This window comes from Pagrus major, chromosome 1 (assembly GCF_040436345.1).
Source record: "Pagrus major chromosome 1, Pma_NU_1.0".
In the NCBI taxonomy this organism is placed as follows: Eukaryota; Metazoa; Chordata; class Actinopteri; order Spariformes; family Sparidae; genus Pagrus; species Pagrus major.
In genome coordinates this window covers 38768612-38788505 of record NC_133215.1, presented here as the reverse complement: position 1 = coordinate 38788505, position 19894 = coordinate 38768612, and the positions used below count along the sequence as shown (strand labels likewise).

General features: G+C 42.2%; 1 protein-coding gene across 1 annotated transcript in view; it reads right to left on the bottom strand.

The window, feature by feature from the left end:
- megf10 (multiple EGF-like-domains 10) overlaps positions 1 to 19894 on the bottom strand; it is a 188099-nt gene that overhangs the window by 30241 nt on the left and 137964 nt on the right. Inside the window, exons 16-18 of the mRNA XM_073477850.1 lie at positions 17912 to 18040; positions 3316 to 3444; positions 2944 to 3072 (exon numbers count right to left, since the gene is read on the bottom strand). Of these exons, the coding sequence (XP_073333951.1) occupies positions 2944 to 3072; positions 3316 to 3444; positions 17912 to 18040 (387 nt within the window). The remainder of the gene's footprint in view (positions 1 to 2943; positions 3073 to 3315; positions 3445 to 17911; positions 18041 to 19894) is intronic.

Here is a 19894-nt window from a genome sequence, read left to right as displayed (position 1 = left end):
GTCAATGGGTAAGAGAGGTCATGTGTTATGTCCACCTGGAAAAATTAGATATACAATTAAAGGGTCCTCCAGAAAATTCTATGCCACTTATTAACCATTTATATCGTTTATTGAAGGCATGGCAGCTACCAGCATAATTATGTGACCCTCCGCTTGTCGCCGTACTGCCAATCGAGAAGAGTCGATCCCCCTCCCCGGTGTAACATGGAGCTTTTTCCTCCATGTTACGCCGCACTCGGGGATCGACGCATCTCGACTGGCAGGACGGCTACTGCTACTGCTAACGTGAGTTGTTCTAAAACCTTCTTTTAGTAAACTCTGTGTACACAAACAATGTTCTCAATGCTTGTGTTCATGTGTAGAGACCCTGGTGATGCTACGAGCAAAGTTTCATGTTGTGTCGAGTCTTCTTAGTGTTTTAAAAATAGCGATTTTGATGCTACCATAAAGCTGCCCGAGCACGCCATTGAAAATGAGTTTGACCCGGAAACGAAACTACGGTGAATCTTAAAAGTGGCTTTTTCGTCGTAAGTATGCTTTTACATGAAGGTTTGACTCAAACACATTCACAAAAAAAGCCTAGGTTGCATTTTGGCGAGAGTTTCACTTTAACGGAATACAAAGATAGTAGGAATCACATTCTGAAAACACCACAAGAAGTAAAACAGAAGAAAAAACATCCACACACACCAACAGGCTGAAATAATTACATTCATATTACTAAGATATGAAGTTTACAAAAGTTCAGTCAGGAAGACTGTCTCTCTACAAATGCTCTCCAAGTCACAAGCAGTCCCCTGCTTTCTCTAATCTCCTCCTGCTCATTCTCCTCTCCATCCAGTATCAATCTAGCCTCATCTTACAATGATTTATAAGATGTTAAATTTAAAAGTGCCCTCTCTCTCTGCTGCCATTCAGCTATCATTTCAGCATTGCAAAGACATCGCAACCCCCCTTCACCATCTCAACTATGGATGCCTGCACATCTCCAGTCAGCCCTCCAATCAGAAGTCGCTGAATTTGTTCCACATCAAGTTCCAATTCTTATTCCCACCACCAGTGTCTAGACTCTGGTAGGAAGTCTCCTTCATGCAGGAAACACCTTATAAGTCGCACTGCTTCCCATTGTGACCTACTTCCTGCCGGGGTCTGAGCACCAAAGTCTATTCCTTCTGTTCACAATAAAATTCCTCCTAAAACATATCCTCTCGTTTGTTTTGTTTCTATTAAAAGTCTCTCCTGATTGAAATGCTGTAGTCAGTTCCGATGTTTTTAATCAGGTAGAGTTTAGTCCAGTCTCTTAATAATTTTTGCTCTGTGTTGAATGTGAATCTAAATATACAGTCGCAGTCAAAAGTTTACATACACTTGTAAAGAAAATGTATATCATGGCAGGTTTCACTTGCAATGATTTCTGCAGCTCTCTTTTTTCTGTGATGGAATGAGAGGAACACATATTACTTTGTCACAAAAAACATTCATGAAGTTGGCTTCAAATCTGAATTTATAATAGGTCTTCTAAAAATGTGACCTAATCTACTGGCTCAAAAATATACATACAGCAACTTGAACGATCAATTTAGGTGATTTATTTATTTATAGAAATAATTTATAGAAAGTTGGCAAGTTTCTTTACAACACTTATATGCATTAGGGGTCTCATTTATAAACAGTGCCAATGCACAAAATGGGGCCCAAAAGAGGCATATGCCACTTCCCACTTATTTATAAAAACAAACTTGATGGGAAAATGTGTGCACCTAGCAAACTCTGACCCATGCGTATGAACATTTTGGAGGCAAGCGGAATTGGTGGCGCAGATGGTGAGGTGGTGAACTGAAGCCAGATTGTAAAATGATGTCCCTCACACGTTTAATTCCACTTAATATCAAACGTTTTTAATAGATCCACATTGTGATAAACATTCAAACCATCAGTGTTATGTGTACTTACTCTTGTAGTGAGCCATATTTATTTCATAAGCAACCTTCCATGGTAAAAGATATAAGCAAAGCCCAATCTCAAAAAATCTCTTGAAATAAAGTCAGTGAAAGCTCTCTCACACAATCACTTCCATATCCTCATTGTTAGTCCTAATCATAACGCAGGCCGAGTTCACCATAACTGAACTTTAATAAATAGATGTGTGTTCATATATCAAACTTTCATTTTCAAATGACATCCCAGGGTGGGGGAGACTACTGTTTGTCGTTATCATTTTGGCAGGTGTGAAGCAGTCAGGCTGATCACTGTAAACATAGAAATACTGCAGTGACACTGGTGTATAATGCTGCATGATGGATGCACAGACTTTCACTATCCTCAGACTGCTGGGAGTGAATAAAAGAATTAACAGCTTTGTAACTTCCACCTCACCCACAAATACCTTGTTTTCTGTGGCAGAATAATTGTTTTTCTTTGTTTTCCTCTCAGTTGTGGCCATGACTCACTGTAAAGAACCACTGATGAGCGGCTCATTTCAATGCATTACCAGTCATAAAGCACTTTGCATTGACCATTTATGGTCGATTGTGGGGTCAGAGAGGGCGGTATAAGGGGAAGATCCATTTGTGCACATTCCCAAATTGATTTGGGATTTATAAAAGGAAATTGTACACTGTTGAGCAAAGGCAAGGTTATATTTTTTGAGGTACATAAATTTCCTAATTTGTACGTATGCAAACATTTGGTATGAACTTCTCTGAGTTTTACAAATGAGACCCCAAGTCACAGGGTACAGCAAGGCGTAAAAGGGATGGCAAGATGGAGTTAAAGGCAAGTTAAATATCTGTCTTTAACCTAAAGGAAATTAAAACAATAACCTCATTAGACAGAGAAATGTCTTGTGCCAGTGTTTATTGCAGTTCAAGCTTGTGTTATATTCAAGTTATCAACATTCAGCTCTCACTTTCTCCCCCCACTCAGTCTGCACTTGCTACTCACCTTGGTCACAACGAGCTCCCTTCCAGCCTGGATTGCAGTAACATGTGCCAGTCATGTGATCACAGGTGGCGTTATTTAGACAGTCACAGACTTGACGGCAGCCATAACCATACGAACCAGGAGGACACTCTAAAAATAAGAAAAAGGCAATCATAATTCCATTATATGTATATATATATATACATATATATATATATATATATATATATATATATATATATATATATATATATATATATATATATACATGTATATAGAATATATACTGTAAAGATATATATCTTTACAGAGATATCTCTCATTAGCTCATCTAAACAGGAGGGGATGTGGAAAAGAAGAAAGAAAGACAGGATATAAGACAATGTAACATACTTTGTTCACAGTGTCGTCCCATGAAGCCGGTGCGACAGGTGCACTGTCCAGAGATGTGGTCACAGTCAGCTCCATTCCTACACTGACAAGTCTGAGAACATTCCTTCCCAAAGAAACCTAATGGACAGCCTGCATGGGAGTCATCATACATCACATGAATGATCAGTTTTTGAAATGAAAGACAAAGGCTGTGTGACAGACACTGCATTGAAAAACAGATTTAAGACCCCGTGAATACCTGCAAACCTGACAAATTCCCTACAGTTAACTGTAGTTTTCATCCTTTCTGGCTCGTAGCAGGCGGTGTGACTAGAACTGAATATTGGCATTTATATGTCTTCAGGGTTTGACTTTTATTAAATTGACTTCTTTAAAAGTACTACAAGGAACTACAATTAACTTTTTTGTTAATTCTGGCTGCCTGCGTGGACAACTGATGATGGTGAAACAAAGCACACTTTGCTTTAGTGTTCTTTATCAGCACTCTGCCATTAAAAAAAGTGTTAATGTTATGACTCATCCAACCAAAATAAATTGTAATCCGACCCGCTGACAGGCATTAAAAGTAACTATAATTACTATACCGAAAAAGCCAATCATCTCGCTGATGGTCTCGCTTATGTAAGTCATAGAGATACATCAGTATTAAACTGAAATTGCCTCGCAACTAGTTAAAAGTTCCTTGAAGTACATTGAGAGTAGAGTATCTGTATAAGGCCAAAAAAACAGAAACTTATTTCAAAATGGCCAACTTCCTTTTGGGTTTAGGGTATGGCACCATGATGTATTTTTGTAGATCAAGATGTGCTCGACATTGCCTACCAAATATGCACACCATTTTGCCACAACCCATCCTGTGACCTATATCAGATTATAATTGTCACCACTACAGACATGTACACCAATTTTTGTGAGTTCTCTAGTAGTCCATCAAAAATGCATTACAAAAGTCAAAAAATAATAATCTCTACAAAAACAATATAGGTTCTTTGAACCCTCTGTGCTCTGGTCCTAATTAATTAATTATGAATTATTATGCACATATAAAAATACTGCAGTTAAGGAAGATTATATTGTCATGTGATATGTTGCGCATATTCATGTTGTTGTTATGGTATGGAATTCACTACAATTAATGAATAGGAACCTGTTGCCAACATGGAAGGTATACATCTAACAGTAGAGCAGCTCCTCACCATCACTCCCACCCTTCTTTCAGTCTCCTATGGGCCTGCAGACGTTATATCTTTGTTCTTCTGTGCTGCCAGATTGGGTTTGTATTGTGAACTTTAAAAAATCATAACTTGAAAAGTTTTTGCAATACAGCTATATGATTTTGCAAGAGTTGGCCTGGAATGACCCAATGAGGACATTTTACACGTAACTTCAATCCATTCTTTGAAAGTGGACCTTGGAGAAGATTTTCAAGTACTTAAAATTATACTACAATCAGTAACCATGGCTAACTATAACCACACCCTCTTATGTTTTAACAAGTTAATACTATTTAGTAGTAAACCAAATAGACACAAGGTGGAGGACTTGCTTCAGTGCATTCCCAACATTTTATTCAAAAGAGATCCAATCTGTTTCCACATCTGCTACTCCACAAAAATATAACAGGGGCATAAGAGTCCCTCCTTACCACATCTCGAGCATAAGTCAGTCCATTAGTTTTAATTTGGCAATTTATTGGGGGTCCAATAACTTCTATTATTTTGTAGACTATGAGCTGAGATTGTGCTTTGTTTGAAAATGTATGCTAAGAGGCTATGAGGGTCTTCTATGAGTCTTCAGAGATTCCTTGACCGTTGCCTTTTTTCCCAGGCCATTTTTAAACTTGTCAACTGTGGCGACAGAGTGCTTCTAATATATTCATAGAATTTGGATGGTTCAAATTGTATGTGTTTAGCAATAGATCCTGAATTCCAATGATACCACCAAGTTATTTTTTTTTTTGTATTTTTACAGTTTATAATGTCCAATTTATTAGAATCTCTAGAATTCTTTGGTTGGTAGATCATGCTTATTTTTGAGACCCTCCCCCCATGAGGTTGTCAAAAATCTGTGTCCCTGATTTGACCCATCTTTCCCAAAAGAAAGACTTGCTATCTATTAATAGCTTATAGCATCTTATTATAGCAACATCTTATTCAAAAGAGATCCAATCTGTTTCCACATCTGCTATTCTACAAAAATATAACAGGGGCATAAGAGTCCCCTTCTTACCACATCTCGAGCATAAGTCAGTCCATCAGTTTTAATTTGGCAATTTATTGGGGGTCCAATAACATCTATTAATTATTTTATAGACTATGAGCTGAGATTGTACTTTGTTTGAAAATGTATGCCAAGCGGCTATGAGGGTCTTCTATGAGTCTTCAGGGATTCCTTGACCGTTGCCTTTTTCCCCAGGCCATTTTTAAACTTGTCAACTGTGGCGACGGAGTGCTTCTAATATATTCATAGAATTTGGATGGTTCAAATTGTATGTGTTTAGCAATAGATCCTAAATTCCAGTGATACCACCAAGTTACTTTTTTTGTATTTTTACAGTTTATAATGTCCAATTTATTAGAATCTCTGGAATTCTGTGGTTGGTAGATCATGCTTATTTTTGAGACCCTCCCCCCATGAGGTTGTCAAAAATCTGTATGCCTGATTTGACCCATCTTTCCCAAAAGAAAGACTTCTATTAATAGCTTCTTGTTTGTGGCTCTTGGTGTGGCATGTGGATTGGACTGGATTTTTAAACGGCACTGGTTTTTGAATGAATGAATGAATGAATGAGTGTTTTATTTCGTATGAATGAATGGCAAACATACAGATGAAAAGGATAGGTAAGAAGCCAAGGCTTATGAGGAACCTACCCCTTGTTGAGTAAGGATGGGCTCTAGGGAGAAGGAGTGTGTCAATTCCTGTTTGATTTTAACCCAAGAAGAGACCTTACCATGACGAAGACCCAATTTGGAAAGTTGGGATAATGAGAAAGCACAGTGATACCAGTAAATGCCATATAGAGAAAGCCAACCTCTTGTTTTGCTGCATATAATTTTGCTCCATAAATAAAAATCTTTTCCCTGCCCTAGTTCTCTACCATTGCATTGAATCTTTTCAGAAATAATTGTGGGAGGGACAGGTTATATATAAAATGTTATTTTTTTTAGGAGCTTTCATCATTTTAACGAAGTTCATTCTTCCTGGGCCCTATTTTCTAACATAGTTTGTATATTTTGAAGGATAGGTGTAAACCCTGAGTTAGACTGATCCCAATACATACAATTAACTCTGGCATCCTCCTAAACTGCCATTTGGCTCTTACAGCTGTGGGGAAAAAAACAGCGGCATAGCCTCTGATTTTGCCCAGTTAACTATATAACCAGATACGACAAAACACTGATATTTCTGCCAATATTTCTTCATCACCATCACTCGGGGATATTTGTTGGTAGTCACTACACTGCTTAAGCTTTCCTCCTTTCTTTCTTAAGAAGGGTGATCACAGCTGAACTCATCTGCATCCTGATAGACAAGAAGCAGTCCTGCAGCAAGCTCCTTCTGAAATATCTTATAAAGTTTGCTGTAAAAAAGGTAATTTCCCATGGGGTACCCTGTTTAAAGGCTGTTAAACACTTGCCTCACTTCAGCGGAAATATTCCCTGAATATAATGCCCTTTGTGCTTCTGTCAGTACTAAACTCTTGTAACTTTGCTGTCTCCATTATTCCTTGTGATGTATATAGCTCTTGATAATACATTTTAAATGTGTTGTTTATTCCTTCTGTATCAGTGACAAGGTTGTTGTCCTTGTCAGTTATTGAAGGAATTAGGTTCTGTTTGAAGTTGCTTTACTTTATGTGCCAATACCTTCCCAGCCCTTTCACCCTGTCCATAGTCTCTCTGCCTTGTACGTCTTCTGTAATGTATTGATGAAACCACATTTGAGCTTACCGTAAATTACCAAATAATAGCCGGGTTTCAATTAACCGCAGGGTCCCCTTTAAACGCCAGGTGCGGGTGTATATTTTGATTAATAACCGCTGGTTCCAAATAAATGCCGAGTCTAATTTTTTTTTTTTTTTTTTAAATCAAGACGTGACCACTGACACTGCACGTTTTTCTTCTTCGCCTTTTTCACATATTGTGCTTGCTTTATGTCAGTCAATATCACATTGATGATCGCCATGGCTCCGGTGCAGCAAAAAAATAAAAAAGTACGACTTGAAATTCAAACTTTCTGTCGTAAAATATGCAGAGGAAAACTCGGGAGAAGCAGCTGTTTCTCTGTTGACCCCAAGAGAGTGAGAGATTGGCGAAAAAATAAAACTGAGCTTCAGCGTCTGTCCGAGGAAGACAGCAAAAGGGCCAGGCTGCCTGGTGGAGGTAGGAAGAAGGCTAGTGAGGAGCTTGAGATAAACATGTGGGAATGGGTTATCAGCAAACGGGCACGCCACGAGAGAGTGTCCCGCAAAATGATCAGGGCGATTGCAAAACAAATGTACGCCACCGTGAGTGACAGCAGAGATGAGGAGTTTGCCACAAGTGCTGGTTGGCTCAATCGTTTCCTCCGCTGCAACAACTTCACTTGCAGAAGACGTATAACTATTGCACAGAAGGAATTAAACGCCTGGTCCCAAATAAACGCCTGGTCTGTTAAGTGATTGAAACAAATAAAGGCCCCGGCTATTATTTGGTAATTTACGGTATTTAAATTATTCCATGTGTTTTGATTTCTGTTTTCTATATAATGTTTCTCTAACTTTTTAATATCTTTTAATATCTAATTTTAACAGTTTTGTCACAGTTATACAGTATATTTGTGTGTGGATCTGCTTATGTGTTTTTTCCAGAGGTGCACTGTGGGGGCTGGGCGGTGTTACCTGATTGCCAGAGCTGCTGTCTCACACACACCTGCAGCGCTTTTGGAGTGATTAGCACCAGCTCTAATATCCTGGTCTCCACTCTACCCGCTGCCAGATTATTTCGTATCTCGGACGTGGTTTCTTGGTCTCAGTCTCTCAGTGTGTTTGCTTCTAGAACTTTTTGTGTTGTGCTTCATGCACAAAAGTGTTTTTCTTCGATTCTTCCAGAGAGTGCCACCTGCCTACACCAGCTGTGTGCCTTGCCACCACCCAGCCTCTAACCTCTGCCACCAAGCCTTCTTCATCGTTTGGATCCACCAGCCAAACACTCCATGCGCTTCTGCCAAGCCCTCAGCCATCACTCAACTCAGTTTTGAACTCAACCAGCTCTCCACTCAAACGGTCTCCCCTCTCCTCCCTACACCAGCCTCAGTGAGTAACCCATCGCTACACCAGCCTGCTCAAACCTTTCATTCCTCCACCTGAGCATTCTTTGGGTGATCTGGGCACTTGTGGTAGTTTTGTTCTCTAGTATTTGACCAGCAGCCCTCTAGTTATTCCACTGACAAATCCTGCATAGCATATGTGATGACTCTCTTGAGGGGTAAAGCCACTGAGTGGGGTACAGCTTTGTGGGAGGGCAAGTCTGCATTTCGAAACGTTTGTCGATGAAATGAGAAGAGTTTTTGATCACCTGGTACAAGGAGCGGAGGCAGCTAATCAGTTAATAGCGCTAAGGCAGGAATCTCAGTCAGCCGCAGCTTACTCCATTGATTTTCGTATTTTTGCAATAGAAAGTGGGTGGAATGAATTAGCGTTAAAGGGGATTTTTCATAAGGATTTAACTGAAGACTTGCAGGATGAGTTAGCCACTGAGTTAGATTCTCTGGAGGGTTTGATTTCCTTAGCCATCCATGTAGATAATAGGCTCAAAGAGAGACACAGGGAAAGGGCTAATAGGAGTGGCAGGCTAGTTACCCCAGTTCCCAGTTCACCTCCCAGCTGCAACCCTAAACAACACTCCCCTCTTCACCCTACCACCAACTCATGAGCTCCCCTGTCGCCCCGGAGGAGCCCATGCAGTTGGGATGAACTCACCTGACCCCCCAGGAGCGTCAGCACTGCTATCTCAACAAGCTGTGCATCTACTGTGGTCAGCCCATACATGTACTAGCCACCTGCCCCTCCCTGTTAAAAGAGCACCCTAGTGAGCCAAACAACTTCCCCTCCCCTTCGCCTCATCCTGCCTGCCTCTCTCCAGTGGTCAGGTGAGTCACTTCCCATCCATGTACTAGTGGACTCAGTAGTAGATGATAATTTCATCGACTCAACAGTGGTGGAACAAGCTAAAATCCCAGCTGAAGACCTTGACTCCCCCTGAGTTGCTCACGCCCTTGACAGTAAACTCCTCGCCACTATTACCCACTGAACTACTCCTGTGACTCTACTCATCTCCGGGAATCATCGCGAACAGACCCAGCTCTTTGTCATTTCCTCCCCCACTTCTCCTGTGGTACTGGGTCTCTCTTGGTTAAAGGTTCACAACCCTCATATTGACTGGGCTGCTTCCTCTATCACCAGCTGGAGTGTGTTGCCATACGTCTCCATTTGGCAGCGCCCTTCTGCAGGACACCTGTTCCAGCTCCTATACCTTCTCCTGACCTTTCCCTTATCCCTCCTCAATACCATGGACTCATCCGTGTCTTCAGTAAGGAGTTAGCCCTGTCTTTTCCACCTCACAGACCCTATGACTGCGCTTTTGATCTTCTCCCTGGTGCCCCTCTCCCCACCAGTCGACTCTACAACCTGTCGTGACCAGAGAAGGAAGCCATGGATAAGTATATTCACAACTCACTATCTGCAGGACTTATCAGACAGTCCTCCTCCCCACTGGGGGCAGGCTTCTTCTTTGTGGAGAAAAAAAAAGACAAGACTCCTGTATAGACTTCCGAGGACTCAATGATACTACTATTAAAAACAAGTATCCACTTCCCCTCATCGACCCTTCTTTTGAACCCCTGTGCCACACCAAATACTTCACCTAACCAAGCCACCTGGCTCGTGTCCGAAAGGGCGATGAGTGAAGGACCTCTTTCAATACCCCCCTCGGACATTTCGAGTACCTGGTGATGCTGTTTGGTTTGACGAATGCCCCAGCTGTTTTCCAGGCGCTTATCAACGACATTCTTCGGGATATGCTGAATCAGTTTGTGTTTGTGTACTTGACATCCTCATCTTCTCCTGCACCATGGATGAACATGTGCAGCAGGTGCGACTGGTCCTCCAGTGGCTTGTAGAAAACAAACTGTTGATCAGACCAGAGAAATGTGAGTTCCATGCTTCAGCTGTTAACTTCCTGGGTTATGTGGTGGCACACGGCCAGCTTCAGCCAGACCCTGCAAAGATACAAGCTGTGGAGGAATGGCCAATGCCCACTTCCCGCAAGCAGCTTCAGAGCTTCCTGGGATTCACAAACTTTTACTGGAGATTCATCCGTTCTTAAACATCCACACCCCGCTCTGCAGTTTGTGGTGGAGGTGGATGCCTCGGACTCGGGAGTTGATGCTATTCTTTCCCAACGAGATGCTGTGTCCCACAAGCTCCACCCTGTGCTTTTTTTCTCTTAATGTCTGTCTCCCACCAAGTGAAATTATGATGTTGGCAGCTGGGAGCGGTTGGCAGTTGTTTTGACACTCCAGGAGTGGAGGCACTAGCTCAAAGGAGCTCAGGAACCATTCCTCATTTGGACGGATCATAACAACCTGTCTTATCTATGCTCTGTCTGACACCTGAACTCACGTCAGGCCCGCTGGTCCCTGTATCTCAGTCCCTTCAATTACATTCTCTCCTATCACCCTTGATCTCACAACACCAAGCCAGATGCTCTTTATCGCCTCTCAGAGAGACATATGCCTCTACTCTCTGGACTCTCTATCAGTGGACCCTGAACCCATTGTGCCCCTTCCCTGCATAGTGGCCGCCACTGTCTGGGATATTGGGATCCTGGTCAAGGACGCTCAGCACTCTCAATTGGATCCTTGCACCAGCCCAGCTAACTGCCTGTTTGTTCATGACACTGCCCGGTCTCAGGTTCTTCAGTGGGGACACTTTTGGAGATTAATCTGTCACCCCGACTTCTTACAAACCCTCCTGTTTCTCCGACGACACTTCTGGTGGCCTCACGTCTTGGGATACTAAGGAGTTCCTGGCTGGCTGCTCTGTCTGTGCCCGAGGCAAAGCCTCTCAGCCCTGCTGGGTTGCTACTAGGTCGCCTGTCCCTAGTCGCGCCTGGTCCCACATAGCAGTGGATTTTGTCACCGGTCTGCCTCCTTCAAGTAGCAATACAGTCATCCTAACCATTGTTGACCTATTTTCCAAGTCAGTAAACTTTGTTCCATTGACCAAACTGCCCTCTGTCCTAGAGACTGCTGACCTCCGGGTTCTCCACGTATTTAGGATTCATGGCATTTCGGTGGATATAGTTTCTGACCGTGGTCACCAGTTTGCTTCGCAGGTCTGGCAAGCCTTTTGCAAAGCACTGGGAGCCAGTTCAAGTTTAACATCTGGTTACCATCCCCAGTCCAATGGCCAGACAGAGCGAGCCAATCAAGACCTGGAAGCTGCCCTTCCGTGTGTTGCAACCCGACATCCCTCCACCTGGTGCTCTCATCTCCCCTGGATCGAGTTTGCACATAATTCACTCACCAGCTCAGCCACAGGTATGACACCTTTTATGGCCGCCAACAGGTTTCAGCCTCCTTGTTCCCAGTTCAGGAGTTGGATGTTGCAGTTCCTTACGTCCAGGCTCATCTCCATGGCTGCCACGAGGCTTGGCAGTCAACATAAGTGGCTCTGACTCGCTCAGTTCAGCGCAACCGCCACTTGGCAGACCTTCATTGCTTCCCCGCTCCTCAGTAATGGCCCGGACAGCAGGTGTGGGTCTTGTCCCATGGCTTACCAGTACAAGTGAATTCACGTAAGCTTGCTCTTAGATATGTTGGACATTTATGAGATTGACAGGATCATTAACCCATCTGCTTTTCGCCTTAAGCTACCTGCCTCTCTGCATGTTCATCCCACATTTCATGTCTCTATGCTGAAGCTGGTATCTACCAGTGACCTCCAGATTACTTCATCTCTCAGACGTGGTACTTGGTCTCAGTCTCTCAGTGTGTTTGCTTCTAGAGCTTTTTGTCTTCGTGCTTCATGCACATTACTAATGTGTTTTTTATTTTCATTGTTTCTCTCTTCGAGAGATTGCCACCTGCCTGCCTGCAGGTGGCACCACCCATCCTCTAGCACCTCTGCCACCAAGCCTTCTTCATCCTCTGGATCCACCTGGCCAAACGCTCCATGTGCTTCTTCCAAAGCCCTCAGCCTATGCCCTCGGCGTTCCTGCTCCAATCTCCCAGCTGAGCCTCCTGCCCAAGCCAGAGCTACTGTTATTTATGCAAGTCACATACATCTCTTAAAACTGCTCCAATCTGGTTGTCCGCTTCTGCATCCTGAAACATTCAACACCAACCGTAACAATTTTTTCTGCATCTTCCTTTTTTGACCAGACCTATGTTGGATGAGGCATCCCACATCACATATTATTTCCCTCATTGTGATCTCAAAATTCTTGGATTGCCGACTTAAATAATGTGCATGATTCTTTCTTATTCAGCATTATGTGACACCCAGTAATGTGTGGTCACATTAGGTTATTTATGTATGATTTGTATGTGTTTATTTTTGGGAAATTGCCTTATTCAGGTAATTTGATGAATATTTATGTTGGTAGCTGTATCCCCGTTATGCCACAAGGGGGCATCGCCTCCTCAGTGAGACAGGCTTGGTGCAATGGGCATTCAGCTCTGGTCTTCAGTAAGACAGAAGCGAGAGAAGGAAACGCATCACCTGTTGCCTGTCTCATCATTTCTCTGTCCTTTACAGGTCAGTAACTTGGGAAAATACACATGACCGCTAAAATGTTTATTTATGTTGTTAACACTAGCGTCATTGTGTGCTTTGTTCGTCAGGACATTTTGATTTGGTTACTCTGAGAGTTATAAGAGAAGTAGTAAGCAGAGCTAGCTTAAATGCTATATATGCTGTGTGTGTTGAACTAAATGTTATCAGGTCTTATTTTAAGGCTCATAGCTGCATTTGGTTAGGCTTCCCGTACATTTCAAATACTATACTATACTAACTGGTTCTAAAGGACAATTTCATGTGCTTATTTCATGTTTCTGTAAGTTGATAAGTTGATTTAAAAACACTTGTTGGCTCTGTCACTTTCTCATGGTATTTGCCATTATGTTTTGTTAGCAGGATGCTAAGTGTACAACAAACTGCCAGTCAGTCTAACTGGACATTTATTGGTATATGTGAATACATCTATTGAAGCTAAAAGCTTGAGGCCAAAAAGATATTTGGACACATTATTGTTTTAATTTCATTTATATATGAAAAATAACAGAAACATGGACTGTAAAAAATATGTTTATTGCAGAGAGAAAGTTTGTTAGGTTGAATTGTGGAAATTGTGACCTGGTATTAGGTTTAAGGGAAAATGTGTGAATTGGAGACTATGTATAAAATGCATATATGTTAAAAATTAAAGTACGACAGAAGCGAGAGAAGGAAACGCATCACCTGTTGCCTGTCTCATCATTTCTCTGTCCTTTACAGGACATCATTATAATCTGTCCACTGGCCACATGCTTGGGGGTTACAATTACATTTTTGTGGCATTGTAATTTTTTCTTATATTCCCTAATAAGGTGAGGACCACAGTGCTTAAAATTATTCACCCCCCTTGAATGTTTTCTCCTTTTATTGCTTTTATAAATGGAATCATGGTCAATATAATTTGGCTTTTTTGACAAAATTTACAAAAAAACTCTTTAATACCAAAGTGAAAGCAGATTTCTACAAAGTAATGTCAATGACTTAAAAAAAATATATAATGTAAAATAAGTGCTTGCGTAAGTATTCAAGTGACTGACCTAATTCAACAGACGTCCAGCCAATTGATGCTAGTAGATTCACAATTGAAATGTTAAATGGAGGTCCCCTGAGTGCAGTGAATGTGTCTCAAGTGATTGCAGTATAATGAGACCTGCGTCTGGAAGGTCCAGTCACTGGTTAATCAGTATTCCTGGCTACAATTACACCATGAAGACAAAAGAACACTCCAAGTAACTCTGTGAAAAGGTTATTGAAAAGTATAAGTCAGGCGATAGATACAAAAACATTTCCAAGTCACTGAACTAGAGTTCACCCAAAGGCATGTGGAAGACCCCAAGGTCAACTGGAAGATGGTTCTTTTGCCTGATGATACCAGAACGGAGCTTATTGGCCATCAGACCACACACTATGTTTGGTGGACACCAAACACTGCACATCACCACGAACACACCATTCCCAATGTGATGCATGGTGCTGGCACATAATGTTGTGGGGATGTTTCTTGGCAGCAGGCCCTGGAAGGCTTTTAAATTAATGCAGCAAAATGAAGGGAAATCCTGGAGGACAACCTGGTTCAGTCTGCAAGAGAAGTACGACTTGGAGGAAGATTTATTTTCCAGCAAGACAATGACACGGAGCATACAGCAAAGCTACACAGAAATGGTTTAAAGACAACAAGGTATATGTTCTGGAGGGGCCATGTCAAAGCCCAGACCTCAATCCAAAAGAATTTGTGGGTGGACTTGAAAATGGCTGTTCACGCCCAATCCCCATGCAACCTGACAGAGCTTGAGCCGTTTTGCAAAGAAGAATAGAGTAAAATTGTCCAGATGTGCAAGCCTGATTGAGACCTATCCACACAGACTCATTGCTGTGATTGCGGCCAAAGGTTCATTGACTAAATACTGACTTGAAGGGGGTGAATACTCATGCAATCACTTATTTTACATTACATATCTTTTAATTAATTACTTTGTAGAAATCTGTTTTCATTCTGACATTTAAGAGTTTTTTTGTAATTTTTTTGTCCACAGGTGCATGGTTAGACCAAACTATATTGCAAATTGTGGCACTATTTTCTGACTTGATGTATTAATCTCAAAGGGTCAATTAGCCCTAACTTCTTCTGATAACTGGTATATAGCTTGGATTGATGACATACTATGTTGGTTGGGTCTAAACATTTTGTCAATACATAAAGCCCTGATTTGATTAAAGTCTCCTCCAATAAGTATATTACTATTTCCAACATTCCTAATTACACTACATACTACATGAAAAGAAACCATGCATAGATATTAGCAACACTACTGACATCGGCGCCCCTCAGGGAACTGTGCTGTCTCCCTTCCTCTTCACCACCTACACTGCAGACTTTAAGTACCGCAGTGAGTCGTGTCATCTGCAGAAATTCTCTGATGATACGGCCATTGTGGGGCGTGTAGAGGGTGGGAGGGAGGGTGAGTACAGGGACCTGGTCGCCAATTTTGTGAAGTGGTGTGGGGAGAGCCACCTGCAGCTGAACGTGGCGAAGACAAAAGAGATGGTGGTGGACTTCAGGAGGAACAAGCCCACGCCCGTTCCAGTCTGCATTGGTGGGACAGACGTTGACATTGTGGATTCTTACAAATACCTGGGTGTGGTGCTGGACAACAAACTGGAGTGGACTACAAACACGGAGGCAGTCTACAAGAAGGACCTGAGCCGGCTTTACTTCCGAAGGAGGCTCAGGTCCTTTAATGTCTGCAACCGGATGCTGTTTTATCAGTCTGTTGTTGCGAGCACCGTCTTCTTCACTGTGGTGTCCTGGGGTGCGGGCATCAAAGCAAAGGACGCAAACAGACTAAATAAACTCATAAAGAAGGCAGGGTCTGTTGTTGGCTCTGAGCTTGTCACCCTGGAGGGGGTGGTGGAGGACAGGATGCTGGCAAAACTGCTGGCAATCATAGACAATGTCTCTCACCCCCTCCACAAAACTCGGGACAAGCTAAAGAGCAGCTTCAGTAACAGACTAATTCAACCCCGCTGCCTTAAGGAACGGCACAGGAAATCATTCCTACCTGGTGCCATCAGACTGTACAACGCTCACATAACAAAACACAAAACACACACATAACTACTGTGCTTTATATTATTTCTGTACATTAACCTGCATCTGTACATAAACCTGCACCTTTCTCTCTTGCACCTTATGTTCCACTTACGTCAACATTTAATTTTATTTACCTCAATATTTTTATTTGTATTTTATTTCATAACTACCTAAGCATTTCATTGTATATAGTATTCTATTCTATTGTTTTTGCTGCATATTGTATACAGTACTTTATTGTTTCTTATTGCCTCTATATTTGCCCTTATATTTTTATTGTATTTGTACTGAATGTACCTGCTGCTATGATGACCGAATTTCCCCTCGGGGATTAATCTGTCTGTCTGTCTGTCTGTCTGTCTGTCTGTCTATCTATCTATCTATCTATCTATCTATCTATCTATCTATCTATCTATCTATCTATCTACCTATCTACCTTCCTTCCTAACAAACACTTGGATGTATATCTAATATAACCCATCTACCTTCCTTGTGCAAGAGGCAAGTGAATACAATGAAATCCATTTTTGATTTATTTTTTTACCAGACTTACAACCACTCATTAAACCTGAACAACTGGAATGCTCACTGTTCTGTGAGTAGCGGTGCAAAAAGACATTTTTCCATCCTTGCGACAGAATTACACGTTCACTTTCCATCCAAGTCTGCTGATTCCTTATCTCCTATTTGTGTGTGAAAGCTCCTGGCCTCGGCAGGGCTGATGAATTGTTAAAGCCTGTTGCCAGTGTGAATGTCATTGTTGCCGGATATCACAGAGAGTAATCAATATTATTGAAGTAAGTGCCTGACCTCGTCGAATTACTTTAGTTTTTCCTGTACATCCTGTTTATAATCCTGGAAAAAGCTAATCTGTGTGCCGAAATTTCCTGATTATGTTTTCTCTTCCCTCACCACTTCCAATATGTCAATCTTGGCTTCATCCCGGATGAAACAGGCAATAACGTGTCGGGGTCTGAAAGTGTCACTTCGTGGCTGTCTGACCCAATGTCCTCTGTCTACCTCATACCAATCATCAGGATTAATCACTTAACAAAGTTGTAATGAAGCCATTTATATCTTGACAGTGTGAGCCTCCTGTGAGGCAAATATTCTGGTGACGTGAAAACCCTTTCAACACAGCCACCTTTTCCTGCAAGACAGCATTTTGCTTGGAAAGCTCATATACCATCGGGCCTGTCCTGACCTCTTCATCCTCCAGGTTGGAGATTTCTGATTTGGCCTCAGGAATTCTGTTGTTCCCTGTTTTTAACTGTCTTGTTTAGGGACTACATCCCTCTTTCACTCCTGCCATGTATTTGGCAAGGTTCCCCAAGATATTTCCATATGCCCTGTGCCTCCACCACTAAATCAGGTGTAGTTTTTGTTGCCGCCATTTTTTGGCTATTATTTCAAAGGAAATACAGTACTATCTCACTAGTGTACTGAAAATCCGTGACTCATAGTACTCATAGTGACTTTTACCAGGCTTGGTTAGGTTGGCTGAGCCCCTCCCTTCTAGTTGTTAATCTGAACTTCCACGGCAATTTACAGTGAGGCTTACTGCCAAAAATCCCACTTTTCATGCAGTGATATATCTCTCAAAGGGGATTTTTGTAAACAACAATAAGTTTTATTGTGTGTGAGTGTGTGTGTGTTTTCATGCGTGCATGTGTGTGTTTGTGACTGACGTTGTGTGCAGTAGAGGCCAGTCCATCCTGGGGTGCACTTGCATTCTCCATCATAAGCACTACAGTGGGCTCCGTTGTGACAGTTACATGTGTGGATACAGTTGGGTCCCCACTGACCAGGTGGACATGCTGCAACACAGTGAAAACAAAATGTCAGCGCTTGTAATCTTTAGTAATACCAGTTTATATCTTATCATTACAATCAAGAATATTTTCTTTTCATGCTACTGTCTACTTCTACTCCACTCAATTTCAATTTATTTGTTTTATTTTATTGTGATAGTATTTTGATTTTTTTTCATAATTTATCATTTTTTTCATCTATTAAGTGAGGAAATAATCAGCAGATGAACCCAAAATGAAAATAATCATTAGTTGCAGTCGTTCTTTCAGTTTTTCTGCATGAGTAATAATCTCATGATACAATTTACTGTATGTACTGTATGTATAATATCATAGTAAAACGGTTATATGGGCCACTTTGAGTTGTATTGAGCCCTTTTACATTTAATACTGACTTAATTTTCCAGATTATATTTCTTGTTTATACGTAGGTACTTTCATTTAGTAACACAAGTAAAATTATTTTTACAGTGTAGTATTAGTACTTCTACTCAATACTATCTAATTGAAATGCTTCTTCTAACTGACTACACGTCAGGACAGTAATATTATAAAACACATCAAAACCACCATGTTTTGGAGGGAGTACCGGGAGTGTAGTTTAATGTGCTTTATGGAGACATGGCTGCACCAGGACATTCCTGATGACGTTTCCATCGAGGGCTATGAGACTGTTACGGCCGACAGGGACTTCACCGGGAGCGGTAAGCGTAAAGGAGGGGGGCTTGCTGTTCTAGTTAACAACAGGTGGTGCAGTCCTGCTCATTTAGAGACGGCAGAGAGCAGTAAGAGGAAAGGAGGAGGGCTGGCTGTGTTTGTTAATGACAGATGGTGTAACTCTGGGCACATCACTGTTAAAGAACAGGTCTGCAGTAAGGACATCGAACTTTTAGCGGTTAGCATGAGGCCGTACTTCCTCCCGAGGGAGTTCACACAGGTGATCGTGATCGCTGTGTATATCCCCCCCTCTGCTAACGCTGATGCAGCTTGTGACCTTCTCCACTCAGTCACAAGCTCACTGCAGACACAGCACCCACAGGCCCTCTTCCTCATCTCTGGGGACTTCAATCATGCCTCTCTGTCCTCCACCCTGCCTACATTCACACAGTATGTCACCTGCCACACCAGAGACAATAAAACACTGGACTTATTTTATGCCAACAGCAAGGAGGCATACAACTCAGCCCCCCTCCCTCCCCTGGGAAGATCTGACCACAACCTGGTTCATCTCCTGCCTGTGTACATGCCCCTCGTAAACAGGCAACCAGTGGAGACCCGCACAGTTAAGACATGGACTGAGGAGTCTGAAGAGGCTCTGAGGGACTGCTTCGACTCAACTGTGTGGGAAGAACTGTGTGTTTCTCATGGACATCGACAGTTTAACAGGATGCATAACGGACTACATAAACTTCTGTGTTGAAAACACTGTACCCACCAGGACTGTGCGGTGTTTTTCTAACAGCAAACCCTGGATTAATCCTGAAATAAAGGCTCTCCTTAAGGAAAAAAAGAGGGCCTTTAGGTCAGGAAACAAGGAGGAGCTGAAGGCTGTGCAGAAGGAGCTGAGGAAGAAGATCAGAGAGGGGAAGAACAGCTACAGGAGGAAGATGGAGGACCAGCTGCAGCAGACTAACATCAGTGGAGTCTGGAAAAGCCTTAAAACAATCTCAGGGCTGAGGAAACCAGACTCTCAGGCTGCCGGGGATCAGACGTGGGTGAACGACCTGAACCTATTCTTCAATAGGTTTGACCAGACACCCACCCCTCCCCCGGCCCAGTCATCTCTGCTGCCCCCCACCACCTCTTCCATCCCCCCTGTTTCCTGCCCCATTCTCACCTCTACCTCCCTCTCCACTGCTT